General features: G+C 43.0%; 1 protein-coding gene across 1 annotated transcript in view; it reads right to left on the bottom strand.

The window, feature by feature from the left end:
* The window catches only part of LOC112431934 (NACHT, LRR and PYD domains-containing protein 3-like), a 43,491-nt gene that overhangs the window by 26,337 nt on the left and 3,072 nt on the right, over positions 1-14,082 (bottom strand). The window contains exon 2 of the mRNA XM_024800677.2: positions 3,761-3,813. Coding sequence (XP_024656445.2) covers positions 3,761-3,809 — 49 coding nt within the window. The 5' untranslated portion in view covers positions 3,810-3,813. The remainder of the gene's footprint in view (positions 1-3,760; positions 3,814-14,082) is intronic.

The raw sequence follows: 14,082 nt of genomic DNA, 5'->3' as shown, positions 1-14,082 counted from the left end.
AATACGTATATTGTACCTAAATGATAGTATATTGTACAAACATGAAAAGTATATTGTTAGAACAATATATATCTAATATTGTTAGAACAATAGTATACTATAATAATAAACTTTGCACGTTATAATGTGACATAGCTCTATTTGTCTTTTGCCTGGGTGGCGGCTCTACGCTTCCGTACTACTCTTCTGTATCCAACACTTTTCAATGTGGCCTCACAAAATTATTATGACTACAACAACCATGAAAAGAGTTGGATGGACATTGCTACTCAATCACAGCTGCCTGGTCAATGTTTTTCATTAGTAATTTAGCAAAGTTGATTGTGTGTGTGTCTGTAAGACAGAGAGAGGGAGAGCGAGGGACAGATTTTGTATGATAAGCTTCATGTTATGAAGGCACAGTTTGAGCACTCGGGTCGCATCAGAGCATCAGGCCATATAGTGTGAGACCCTGCATCGTGACCTATGAACTTTTAACCTCTGCGATTTAATTGTACAGTTTGAGCAGGAGCTGAATAACGCGACTGAAAAAAAAATCGCACAGTGTTTGCCCAGCTTAATGCAGACTGTTTAAACTAAACAAGCTGCTGTTTGACATAATAAACCCTGTCACCCGTAGTATTGTCTTCTGTTTTAACAGGTAAAGCAGTAGAGACGAGCTGTTTGCATGTGCGTGGAACTCTAGCGTCATTAACCGTGCTAGCTGTTAGCTTATAGCTCACGCTAGCTAACCAGCGAGCAGTTAAAAGGACAGCTGAAGCTGCACAAAATACCCACAAACTTATCTCACTACAACGTAGCGCCGAAAATATGACTCGCAGCTCGAGCTCGACACAGCGTCTGTAACATAAGACTGACATCCAGCTAACCACAGCTAAAAGATATTTAGAGAAAACTCAGTTTCCTCAGGTTACATGAACTGAGTTGTTTCACGCTGAAAAGTTGGTTTGTTTTGGCTCTCACTGAAGACATAGCTGCTCTTTTGTGCTGCTTTTAAGCGAAACATTCTTTGTATGTGAGGAAAATGCTGTTCATCCTCTTCAGCTCTAGCGTAGACAACTGGCTTTGCCATGTTTTCACGTGTTTCTTCTTTCCGTGTGTCGCTACTTTGAAACGTTTGGGCCGCTCTGCCCGCCACAGTTTCAAGCTGGTCATGTGACTGCATGGCCACATCTGATTGGTAAAATAGTTACCGGAAACTCCACTGGCGGCATGTTATCTAATGTGTTAAACTAATTATTTTTTAAAAAGTAACGAGTCAAATTTTGGAAATGTAGCAGAGTAAAAGTACTGTTACTTCTTCACAAATGTACTCAAGTAAAAGTAAAAAGTATCGTGCAAAAAGGGTACTTTAAAAGTAAATTTTTTTTCCCAAAACTTACTCAAGTAAATATAACGGAGTAAATGTAACTCGTTACTACCCACCTCTGCAGACGGGCAAGTATACAGGTATACTATGAACAAATATACATATACAGTGGGGAGAAAAAGTATTTAGTCAAGTTCCCCCCACCTAAAATGATGACAGAGGTCAGTAATTTGCACCAGAGGTACACTTCAACTGTGAGAGACAGAATGTGAAAGAAAAATCCATGAATTCACATGGTGGAATTTGTAAAGAATTTATTCGTAAATCAGGGTGGAAAATAAGTATTTGGTCACCTCAAACATGGAAAATCTCTGGCTCTCACAGACCTGTAACGTCTTCTGTAAGATGCTTTTCTGTCCCCCACTCGTTACCTGTATGAATGGCACCTGTTTGAACTCATCATCTGAATAAAAGACACCTGTCCACAGCCTCAAACAGTCAGACTCCAAACTCCGCCATGGCCAAGAGCAAAGAGCTTTCGAAGGACACCAGGAAAAGTATTGTAGACCTGCACCAGACTGGGAAGAGTGAATCTACAATAGGCAAGCAGCTTGGTGTGAAAAAATCAACTGTGGGAGCAATCATCAGAAAATGGAAGACATACAAGACCACTGATAATCTCCCACGATCTGGGGCTCCACGCAAGATCTCATCCCGTGGGGTCAAAATGATCATGAGAACGGTGAGCAAAGATCCCAGAACCACACGGGGGGACCTGGTGAATGACCTGCAGAGAGCTGGGACCAAAGTAACAAAGGTCACCATTAGTAACACACTACAACGGCAGGGAATCAAATCCCGCAGTGCCAGACGTGTTCCGCTGCTGAAGCCAGTGCATGTCCAGGCCCGTCTGAAGTTTGCCAGAGAGCACATGGATGATACAGCAGAGGATTGGGAGAATGTCATGTGGTCAGATGAAACCAAAGTAGAACTTTTTGCTATAAACTCAACTCGTCGTGTTTGGAGGACGAAGAATACTGAGTTGCATCCCAAGAACACCATACCTACTGTGAAGCATGGGGGTGGAAACATCATGCTATGGGGCTGTTTTTCTGCCAAGGGGACAGGACGACTGATCCGTGTTAAGGACAGAATGAATGGGGCCATGTATCGTGAGATTTTGAGCCAAAACCTCCTTCCATCAGTGAGAACTTTGAAGATGAAACGAGGCTGGGTCTTCCAACATGACAATGATCCAAAACACACCGCCCGGGCAACAAAGGAGTGGCTCCGTAAGAAGCATTTGAAAGTCCTGGAGTGGCCTAGCCAGTCTCCAGACCTCAACCCCATAGAAAATCTGTGGCGGGAGTTGAAAGTCCGTGTTGCTCGGCGACAGCCCCAAAACATCACTGCTCTCGAGAAGATCTGCATGGAGGAATGGGCCAAAATACCAGCTACTGTGTGTGCAAACCTGGTAAAGACCTATAGTAAACGTTTGACCTCTGTTATTGCCAACAAAGGTTATGTTACAAAGTATTGAGTTGTATTTTTGTTATTGACCAAATACTTATTTTCCACCCTGATTTACCAATAAATTCTTTACAAATCCTCTGTCACTGTCATGAGACATTCTCACAAAAAAAAATCACGGTTTTAGTAACGCAGTAACGCAGCGTTCCTACGGGAAAGTAACGGTAATCTAATTACCGTTTTTGCCATTGTAATCCCTTACTTTACTCGTTACTCGAAAAAAGTAATCGGATTACAGTAACGCGTTACAAGTAACGCTGAAGAACACCTGAGTCTGTCAGTTTGAAACAGTCGGTAAACGCTGGACCTCCTCTCAGCGTCCCCGCTCTATGTGCCGTTCAGAGATACGCAAGTTTCTTCATGACTGCGGCTGCTGCAGATATTAGGTCGTCCATGATTTCTACAGTCACTGGTCAGCAATATAATGTGCGCAAACATATGTGGCTCATATATGTGGCCCTGAAGCCCCGCTCCTCAAGCGCACCCTCAGATGCCGAAGCAGTGCCAACTAATTGAAGCTGAAAAAATAACTGTACGTGGAAAAAAACCGATGTAAGTGTGAAAACCACATGAACAGTGAGTTTTTTCTTTAAATTTCTATATTGATGTTTTTTCACTATCAATTTTTTTTCACTTTCAATACATTTGTTTCAGTTTCAATATTTTTTCAGTTTCATTTTAAGGTGGCATCATTTTAACCTCATATGTGGGTTCAAAGTACAAAAAAGTCCAGTTGTTTCTCTGCCAAACTCCTTAGACTGGAAGTTCTCATGTTATATTAATGTCCCACAGAAAGATTAAGGCAAAGATTAGGACAGGTTACAACTCGTGAATTTTATGTACTTGTCACAGTTACAAAAAAGAATCTGCCTGAAGTCTATACATCCATACGTCTCATCATACAAAGCACTGATCTCCTACCTGCTGATGGAGCTGCTTTGGCTGGCTGTTCTTTAGGTTCTTCCATCATCTTTCTATAAAAACACGAGAAGATGATTTTACCAAAAGAAACAGTGAACACAGTCTGGGTGTCACATCATATGAATTTGTGTCATGGTTTAGTGTACGGGCCACACACACTGAAACTGATCTGTGTGAAAGAACACATCGACGACATGTGAATGTAGTGATAACCTCATCACAATAGAGGTTTTTACTTTTTCACATATTTGTTCAGTATAATGATTAAATAATCTGACAATACAAACCTAAAATACTTTGTTCCCTGTCTGCGACTTTGTGCGTCTCTGCTGTTAGTGCTTAAAGGAAGTTTTAAACTTAAAATCCTTCCCCACGTATGTGACTGTGGTCTCTGGGGCCATTATCCTGAAACACTGGGGCTCAGCCCTGAAAGCTTTGCTATCTTCACCTGATAACAGCAGCTGTTTAAAGTTATTGAGTTTGACAGGGAAGTGAATGTAAATGTGAGACACTGTGTGCTCACAGCTAAAGGCTGCAGTCAGCTGTGTCAGAGCGTCCAATGATCCTTTAATAAACACTCAGAGCTCCATGTTGATGAAGCTGTCATGTGTGAGCTTGTGAGGCTCCTTTAAACTGGCTCTGCTCTGTCAGATGCTCACCTCTTCTTCACTGTCTCATCAATCTGCTGCACTCTTCATCTCCTCCTCTCTCTCTCTGCTGTCCTGTTTGAAAAAACAAACAAATCAGCGTTAGCCAATCAAACTCTGTGCAGATGCTGCAGCTACAGCTGATATGTGTGAAGCTGATATGATGAGAACAGCTCAGGGATAAACCTGCAGGTCTGACAGCAGCTGTGTCAGCGTTTACACTGCAACCTGCCTTTGGTGGCTTTAAGGCAGCAACTGTGGCGTTCACTAGTAGAACTGACACACAAAACAAAACAACGACTACACTACACTAGTCAACACACTAACTTGAGACTCCAAACACGGGAAATGTCAGAAATTTCTCATGTCTCAAAACTGTCTCTTTCTCGCTCTCTCACTCCTAAAACCTCCGCCTCTTCCCAAACAACCAAATGCCACATTTTGACATATCATTTTTTGATTGGTCGACGTGGTACATTTTTCCACCAATAGGGAAGGAGTGTTTTTTCTTTTTCTTTTTTCACTCACAAGAAAAGCTTGTTTGCTAGCACTCTCCTTAGAAAACGCCGTTTTAACCGTTTCTTCCCGGAGGAAACGCCACTGTTGTATTCAGAAAAAACATCAGTTTTACGTGGCCTATCAACACAATTTAAAAACTGGTACATAGTTTGATGTACCAGGATGTAACAATCAATAACATGAACTTCAGTCTTCCTGGTGTTTCTTAAATGAAGACTCTCTCAGTGGCACAGGAGCTGTGATGAAAGAAAGGGAAGAAGTTTCTCCAAACCTCTGGACGCAGGAAACACAGCTTGGTCCTGATGGTCTCCCTCACTAGTTTCTCTCCAGGGTGAATGTAGCTGTTGATATAATATGGACTCTATTATTAAATGAAAAGAACAAATTAGACTACACTACTGAAACATTCTGCTGATGTTTTTAAAGTCTCCATGTTACCAGGCTGTAGAGGGCTCTGAAGATTTAAACAGTTTTAGATCCATTACACTCTTATGTTAAAATCTCAAAGGACAGCATTATATTTTTGATATTAACAGTAACTCTGGGCCTCTGTGGAGTGTGCAGCTGATCTCATCGCTGTCTAAAAATGGATAAAAAAAAAAACATAAGTGTTGAAGACTATTAAGAGTAGCAGGTGTGTAGCATCGCTAACTAGCTAGCAACAAGCCTCCAACACAGTGCGTATGCTAGCGGCTAATCTAACTAACGAATTAACAACAGAGTGATTTTAGAACTATACGATGATAAGCTGTGTGTAGTGATGTGTCCTGTGTGTCGAAGCGTCGAATCGTGTGTCGGGTAATCTCGGGGGCGTTTTTGTGAAGCGCGTATCGAGGCTTGCCTTGATTACGTATGCAGTGACGTTCGAGGCCTCGCGGGCAGTCCGTACCACGTGACTGATTCAGGGACTGGTTCACCGGTTCGCGCCAGATTCGAAATAAAATGGGCAGCAAAATACAGCTGATTCCCCATCACACCGTGTTGTGTAATAAAGCATCCGTCGGCGGGTCCGTGCTTCGTGTTTACGCCTTTTTTGCACTGATTCTGAAGCTGCAGGTTTTATTTCTCTTCAAACAATATTGACCGAACCAGCAGAAAAAGAAGATCCAAACTACGCTTCACATAAACATCGTCATGAATTTCCTCTGACTTTTGCCATTTTGCTTTCACCAGGATAAAATCACACTTCATGCACAGCTCTCTCTCTCTCTCTCTCTCTCTCTCTCTCACACACACACACACACACACACAATATGCTTCAAGAACAGTTTCCCGTCTAAAAATCTGTTTTCTGCATTATTCGCTTGTTTGTTATGCATAAGACCTCTGTTGTTTGTCAGCCGCTGTTCTTTCCCATTTAAAAACTTCCGAAAAGAAAACCTAATTTCTGCCGTTCAATATGCTACTAAAATAATTGAAACTTTTTAACATTATGCAAAATTGCAAAACGCTAAGGTGTGTCTCTAATAAAACCTCTATTTGCTCTGTTTCAATTCAGCAGCATCAGGTAATGTTCATTTGTTGATTGATGGTTTTCTTTCGGTTTTGATCTACTGCTGAATATTTTTATAGAATCGTTTTTCTGTTTTAGCCTCAGCTATGTTGACACAAAGGCATCTGCTGTGATGCTTACACATTAGATAAAGTCTCGAAAGTGTCAGCTTTCTTTTTATGGTTATACAAATATGCAAATGTACAGATCTATGATCTGAATTATACTATTGACAGACTGTCTGAGGCTGACAGTTACACAATCATACCAAAACGCTGTCCTGATACTTTCCACTTTCTCTTTTGTATCACACATACTGAGACAATATTCGGGATAAATAACGAAGAAAACAATTTATTTATTCAGTTTAGAGGTTTACACATCATTATAATCACAGAGCCCGCTTCACTTGAATTGTCCACTTGATGGCGCAGTAGAGCAAATGAATCATCACAATGCTTCGAACCATGAGTCGACCAATTGGGTGGAAAGCTTCATCTCACCATCACTAGCTGTGTGTCTTTTTTATAACAGTGACATGGTTGTATTTACCTTAATTAGACGAGTTCTCAGACGCGGTAAACCAGCAAAAAGCCAGAGGGAGAGAGAGAGAAAGAGAGCCAGGGACAACAACGTCACATTAGAAAGGTATAGTAATCATCCACAACTATTTTCGGTTGCAGATGATAAAGGATTCAGAAAGTGCGGATTCATGCGGGCCCATATGACAGAGAATGTGCATCTTCTTTTTGTTTTCATATTTAATTTATATTTAATTAAGATAAGATAAAACTTTATTAATCCCTTGGGTGGGTTCCTCTGGGAAATTCGGTTTCCAAAAGCACAGCACCGACAGAAGTTACAGTTACACAATTGTGTTGTGGTTTGCAGTGTTTTGTGTTGTTTTCACTTTCAATTTGTAAAAGGAAAAAGCTGAAAATTTAAATAGTTAAAGTTGAAATGTGAATAGTTGATTTTTGTATAGAGACAAAGCACATACAAACGTAAAAACACGTACAAACTCCGAAGCACATAAAAACTCAAAACACGTACAAAAGACAACAGAAGTGCTCCAGGATGCTGGGCGCAATGTTGAGCTTTTGTTATCTTGTGGCTACACAATCCAGCAAGTACCAACGACTGGATTTGGTGTGTGGTAGTAACAGGTAGATGAACTTTTTTTTTTTTAATTATTTGAATGTATATGAGTGCCTGTGTATAAATACACAAAGAATACACACATGCTTTCAATTGTGTAATTTAAGTGATCTAGTAGCTCTGCTTTGGAAGTTCAGTTCATGCTAGAAATGTGTTTTGGAGTTTGCACGTGTTTTGTCTCTAGGGGCCACCGCATATATTTATATATAAACATATAAATAAAACCACTTTTTTTTACGATAGTAATTCCTTTTGTGCATAATTTTATATTATTGTTAATAATAAATTAATTAACGCAGCAAAACAACCTGAAGATTGTAAATGGCCTGTATTTATATAGCGCTTTACTAGTCCCTAAGGACCCCAAAGCACTTTACATATCCAGTCATCCACCCATTCACACACACATTCACACACTGGTGATGGCAAGCTACATTGTAGCCACAGCCACCCTGGGGCGCACTGACAGAGGCGAGGCTGCCGGACACTGGCGCCACCGGGCCCTGTGACCACCACCAGTAGGCAACGGGTGAAGTGTCTTGCCCAAGGACACAACGACGGAGACTGTCCAAGCTGGGGCTCGAACCGGCTACCTTCCGATTACAAGGCGAACTCCAAACTCTTGAGCCACGATCACGATCGAAGAGCCGGTTCGGAGCCAAAAGAGCCGGCTCTTTTTAGTGAGCCGAACCGAAAGAGCCGGATCTCTAAAAAGAGCCGGAAATCCCATCACTAGTAGAAAGTGTAGGGGGCGTGTTTGCGGTCACGTCCAGCGGGTGTGTGGGCGGGAGCGTTACACAGTCGCTCCACCTCAAGTCACTACTGCGCAGACTCTGGCTCCAAATTTGCAAAATGGCAGCCTCCAGAAGCAGGATATTTTGGCTTCATTTTTGCACAATGGGAGGAGGCGGGGTCGCGTCATACATCTTTTATACAGTCATTGGTTTCTACACTGGTTAGCAGGCAGCCGTCTGCTGGAGGAAACAGTCTGAGTCACATGACTCTCTGTGGTGGAAATGTCACTTCCTGTTGGAGCGGAGCCAACTCTTTGTGATGCAGTTTTTATAAAATCAGACGTTCACATGTTTAATCTGTGTCTAAACTCCACCTGTGATAAATAATCTATCAAACCAGCTGTGACCTCTCTGTGAGTCTGTGGGTATAAAGACTCAGAGTCTCTCCATCGAGCTCAGGCCACAGTCAGAGAGTCAGTGAGGGGAGAGCAGGGGCTCTTCTCCACCTCCTCCACAGACTGATGGAGGCAGGAAAAACTGCCTTCAGTCATCAGGAAGTAACAATGACTCGGAGTTCAGCTGCTGACCATCAGCTAACTCTGCTCCTGCTCTCATTCAGACTCTGATCACAGACTAACAGGTCATGGCGGACACACTCGGCCTCGTTGGTCCAGCTGTGAGTCCGTTACCGTGAACTATGAAGCGGCAGATTTGTGCTGGAACTAAGCTGCACACAGCTGATGTTAGCCAGGAAACATTACACACTGTTAACATTACCTCAACACGGAGCTTCACACGGAGACGATCAGCATCAGTCAGAGACACAAAGTTCAGGAAGTGAAAGTAAACTTTGAACAGGAAGGAAACAGCCAGAGAGCCGTTTGACAAACACTCTGTGACAGCTGCTGTTAGAACAGATGTTACCATCATGTTAACAGATCCTGCAGCATCACGTGGCACAAACAGCAGTGTGCACATTTACACATGTGGAACAGGAAGGTCATTAATACCTGTCTCTGTGAACACCTGTCTGAACAGGAGCCGCACTCATGAAGCTCCAAGTAAGACTGAGTTTAAGACAGAAACTTAAAGACCAAATATTCAACTTCCTGATCCAGGATACAAAGAGGATCAGCAGAGTTGAGGTGTTGGAGGATTGGATGTTCCAAACACAGCTGCAGTCAGAGAAACAGATGCAGAGACAGACGAACATCATGTGCTGAAGATCAAACTCTGTACAGACACAGGAAACAGCAGCACCGACTGTGATGCTCTCAATGACCACGTTCCTGTTAAACACAGTTAGCAAAAGAAAATGAAAAAGAGAGAAAAGCTTAAATAAATTGCTGATTCTTACAAATTTACTTTAATAAGCCCCACGCTCCCGTACTGGGGGCAAAAGACATGTGTGGTATCCACAGAAATCTCTGCTAAAGTCTGATAGAAAACATTTCTACAACCACCAAACACACGAAACAAGCAATGATTAAAAGAGTAGTTACATAAATGCCCAAAAGTCCATAAACAAACAAAACCAAACAGACTTCATGTAACCGGCTAAAGAAAGGCTAGTTAGCTCCCAGAGCTATCACCGATTCCAAACACCAAGTTTCACCGCACTCCGACTAAAACTCACTGAAATAGTTCCAAAAGAAGACCACAAAAACACACAGCAGCGCAAATGTGCTAAACAGATTTCCTCCTTTTTGCCAGTACCTGATAGCATCGTGATTATCAGCAGCTACCACGGCTGCATCAGAGCCACATCCATCAACAACTGCCATTATAGAGACTGAAAATGTGACGTCAGTCCAGGGTAAAAGCGCAAAGGATTCTGGGAACGAGTGGCAAGCGGTACTAGTGCAAGCAGGCTTTCACATGAAAACAGTCACACAGCGATAAAAAGACACACAAAGAATGGCAAGAAGCTGTTGTGTTATTAAGTGCAATAGTCGCATGACAGCCACAGGAAGCCGACGGGTAAAGAGATCGGTTTTTATCGGATTGCGTCGTGGAAGAGAAATTGTTTAATCCATGTTTCCAAAGTAACAAAGAGCTGACAGATGGCCTGGTTTACATCTGTAATGCCAAAAAAATCCACCAGAAGGCGCTGTGAATGTAAACGGTTGGCTCTTATTATACCTCTCCCAAACAGGAAGTCAGAAACAAAAAAAAACATCCAACATATTTTCAGTGTTTTTGATTAAACTAAGATAGGAAGATATAATTTTTGATATATGATAGTGTTAGAGGACTTACTAAACAGATGTATGTCACTTGACAGCATTAAAAAAGTGAAATTAAATATTTAATTTTTTTTTTAAAAAGTGGTCAGCCGAACAGTTGATTTGTCCCTTCATGGTGCTAATGCTAACATAACCTAAATGTTATTAATGTTGATTATTTGCTATAAAATCATTGTTTATCCATTGCTGTTGATAAATCAAATTAAGTGTTAATTTGATTAACATGATCCAGCTCTCCAAGACCACAGAATAAATGCTACACCCTAAGACCCCAATGACCAAAACCACAAGCAGATGTGCTTGATTTGCACTGTTTTTTTTCTCTTTTTTTTAAAAAAAACAAAAATGATTTTGCACAGTAGCATTCAATCAGAAGTGGCCTGAATGTGAGTATTTTGTGCTGTATCACATTTTTCACATTTGCAGATGAAAAAACTATGTATTTTGTTGTTTGATATTATACTGTCCTTTGATGGAATGAAAACAGCAATGTTCACTGGCATGCTGCTAGAAATAAACTGTATCCAATGCCCTGGATAGGTTTTGTTATTCATTTAATTTTAATTCGGCACTTTATTTAATTTTTTTCAACTGTATTATCTAATGTACTTGTATTTGCAAGACACTCAACCGTTTGGTACAGATCAATATTTTAAAAACTACAGGGTCTCTTGAAAAAAATGATTGTGGTTATTACTCACCCAACTCAATAAGAAATGCAAAAAAGAAAATTCCATTGCTTTTTTTCCTTGGTGAGGACCTCAAAGGGCTAAGAAACCTGGCCTTGATCACAACGTTTTAGCTACTCATAGGCCTATTTCCAAGCTGCCTTTAGTTTCCAAGGTTTTAGAGAAAATTGTTTTTAGTCAACTGAAAGATGACTAGATGATAACGGCATCCTTGAGGTTTTTCAGTCAGGTTTTAAAACCCTTCCTAGCAATGAATCTGCATTATTAAGGGTTTTTAATGACATCCTTCTGGCATGTGATTCTGGTAACCATGTTGTTCTTGTCTTGCTTGACCTAACTGCTGCTTTTGACACTGAAGACCACAATACTCTAATTCCTCAATTAAGTGATGTGATGGGTATTGGTGGCCAGTGTTGGGGAGTAACAGAATACATGTACCACCGTTACGTATTTAAAATACAAAATATGAGTAACTGTATTCCGTTACAGTTACCGTTTAAAAAGGTGGCAAGAGCTTTCCTCCCCTCAGGAACTCTCTGCAGGAGGGGGAGATACAGGAGAGGTGGAGGAAGATCTCAGCCTGGGCGTCTATTGTCTCATGTAGTCTGGAAGACGAGTGGATGGTGGGGTGGGTGCAGTTTTCTCTGTGGTGGGGTTGGGTGGACTGTCCCGGGCTCTGTGGGGCCGGGGGGCACTGCCGCGCTGGGCCCCGGTCTGGATGAGCCTGGGCCCCCTTTTCCCTGGCGGGTCGCGGAGTGTGGGAGTGCCTACTGGGGTCAGCGGGGGAGCTGGCCCCAGGGAGGGTCACTGCCCCTCCCTTCCTTTCCTCCCCATCTCCAGCTGCCTCCCTCCTCCCGCTCCACCACAGCCACCCACACATGCAGGGCCTTGGAGTAGGGGTATGTCACCAGGATGCAGAGGAGGCTACCCCCCCCCCCCCCCCCCCCCCCCCTCTGTCCCCTTCTGGCTGCCTCTGCCTCAATTTTATCCCACAACTTAGACATTCACATTACTCACACCCTCATTACACATACATATAGGATCTTGGGGGTGGTTGAGTGTGAAGTGCACATGAGAGCATGAGGGTGGGAATGGATGTTTGTGTTTGTGTGTGCCTGTATGTTTGTATCTATATGTCAGGTTGGGTATCAGACGCGACCTCTCTGGGGACATCTCGGGCCTTCCAAGGTTTGGAGGCCTATCTCCACCCACCACCACTTCCCCTGCCGGTGGCGGACTCCCTCAGGTGTCGGTGCGTTGGTGGTTCTTTGTATCTGGGGGTGGGCGTCCGGGTACACACCGGCTCACTCCTTGGCGGCCGCTTATTGGGGCTCGCTCGGGCCATTTCGGAGGTGGGGTGCCCCCGGCCTCTTGGCCTGGGGCTCGGTCACTCAGGCACAGCTGGCTGCCGGCGGAGCCCACGGGCGCGTCACTGCAACTCCCCCTGGCTTCTGCTCCGCGGCTGCTGAATGAGCCCTCATCTGGGACTCTCCTTAGCTCTAACTGGGACAGTGGCGCAGCTGCCCCTCTGTGGGTCTTCCTTGGTCTCTTGTGTTCTGGGGGCCTCTGGATGTCTGGAGTTTTGATCTCCTCCATACCCGCTTGATACCATAAAGGACGGGGCTGTGGCTCCCCACACTCCCTAACAGATCATTACATGGAGAAACCTTTGGAATGCAAGCATGCTGATCCACACAGGTATGCACACATGGGTATTCACAGACGCGGACTAAAGCTTTCTTGGCTGCTGCCTCAAAGCACACTGTGCGCTGTCTATCTTGCGTGCTGCACAATATCGTTTATTATTTAGTAAATATTGATATCTATGACTAGCTAGTTTATTGTGATGGTGCTTTGTTTTCTCTATTATTATGTTGCTCTTTGTTGTTTGCTGTCTCCTCTGTTTGTTTGTTTGTTTTTTTTTCTCCATACAGGTGACCCAGGAGTTCTTTTTTTTTCTTCTCTCTCTTCCCCCCTTCTCACCGTCTCTTCTCCCCTTTGGTTTTCTTTCTTTCTCTCCCCCTCTTTCTCTCATTCATTCCCCCTGTCCTATTTATTAAAAAAAAAAAAAAAAAAAAAAAAAAAAAGATGACAAAGGATGAACTGAAGCTCCACCATCACGTGATGTCACATGCTGCTGTTTCTGATGTCACTTAAAAAAAAAAAAAAAAAGTGGTATTCAGAATACAGTTACTTTGTTGAAATAAATGGATTACACTGCGGTACTTTCCTGTTTCATCTTGTCGCGGGCCAGGACTGTTTGGGTTTGTTTGACAGCTACGTTCTGTTGTTCCAGGCGGCAGCGTTACGGTTGCCATGGTTACAGGGTGACGCTCTCTCTCTCTGCGCGTTTCCTGGGTGAGAGAGCGCCTTTTTGTTGTTGCTGTTGTTGTTGTTGTGCTAAGCTAACAGGCAGAATGCTACAGGTATAGCTCTAAAGAATGTAGCCTGATGGGCAGTGTAGTTCGTGCTGCAGGGAGAATTGGCTGTCATACCCGTTATGTGTCTGTGAGCGAGGGAGGGAGAAAAAGGAAAAGTATGAGTTGTCATTGAGCAAAAACGGGAGCTGGAAGCATGTAAATATAATAATAACCACTTCAGCCAAGAAGAGAGCCTGACGAGCCCAGCTGTAAGTAAGCTATTAAGACTCGACTGTACACCGTGTTCCTGTTTTCCTCCGAAACAATAAGTTCCGTTGGAGCAGCCTTTCAACGCATCTCTCTGTCTCTCGCTAGCAAAGTTGACCCAGACAACAGAGTAAAGCTAGTTTTCAGCCAGAGGTCCCTTTACTACGGTTCGGCGCCGCGGACCTTCAGTAATAGTAATAAATCACAGCA

Source organism: Maylandia zebra, linkage group LG2, assembly GCF_041146795.1.
Source record: "Maylandia zebra isolate NMK-2024a linkage group LG2, Mzebra_GT3a, whole genome shotgun sequence".
In the NCBI taxonomy this organism is placed as follows: Eukaryota; Metazoa; Chordata; class Actinopteri; order Cichliformes; family Cichlidae; genus Maylandia; species Maylandia zebra.
Note: the sequence above shows the minus strand (reverse complement) of the source record. Positions and strands in the feature narration are given on the sequence as shown.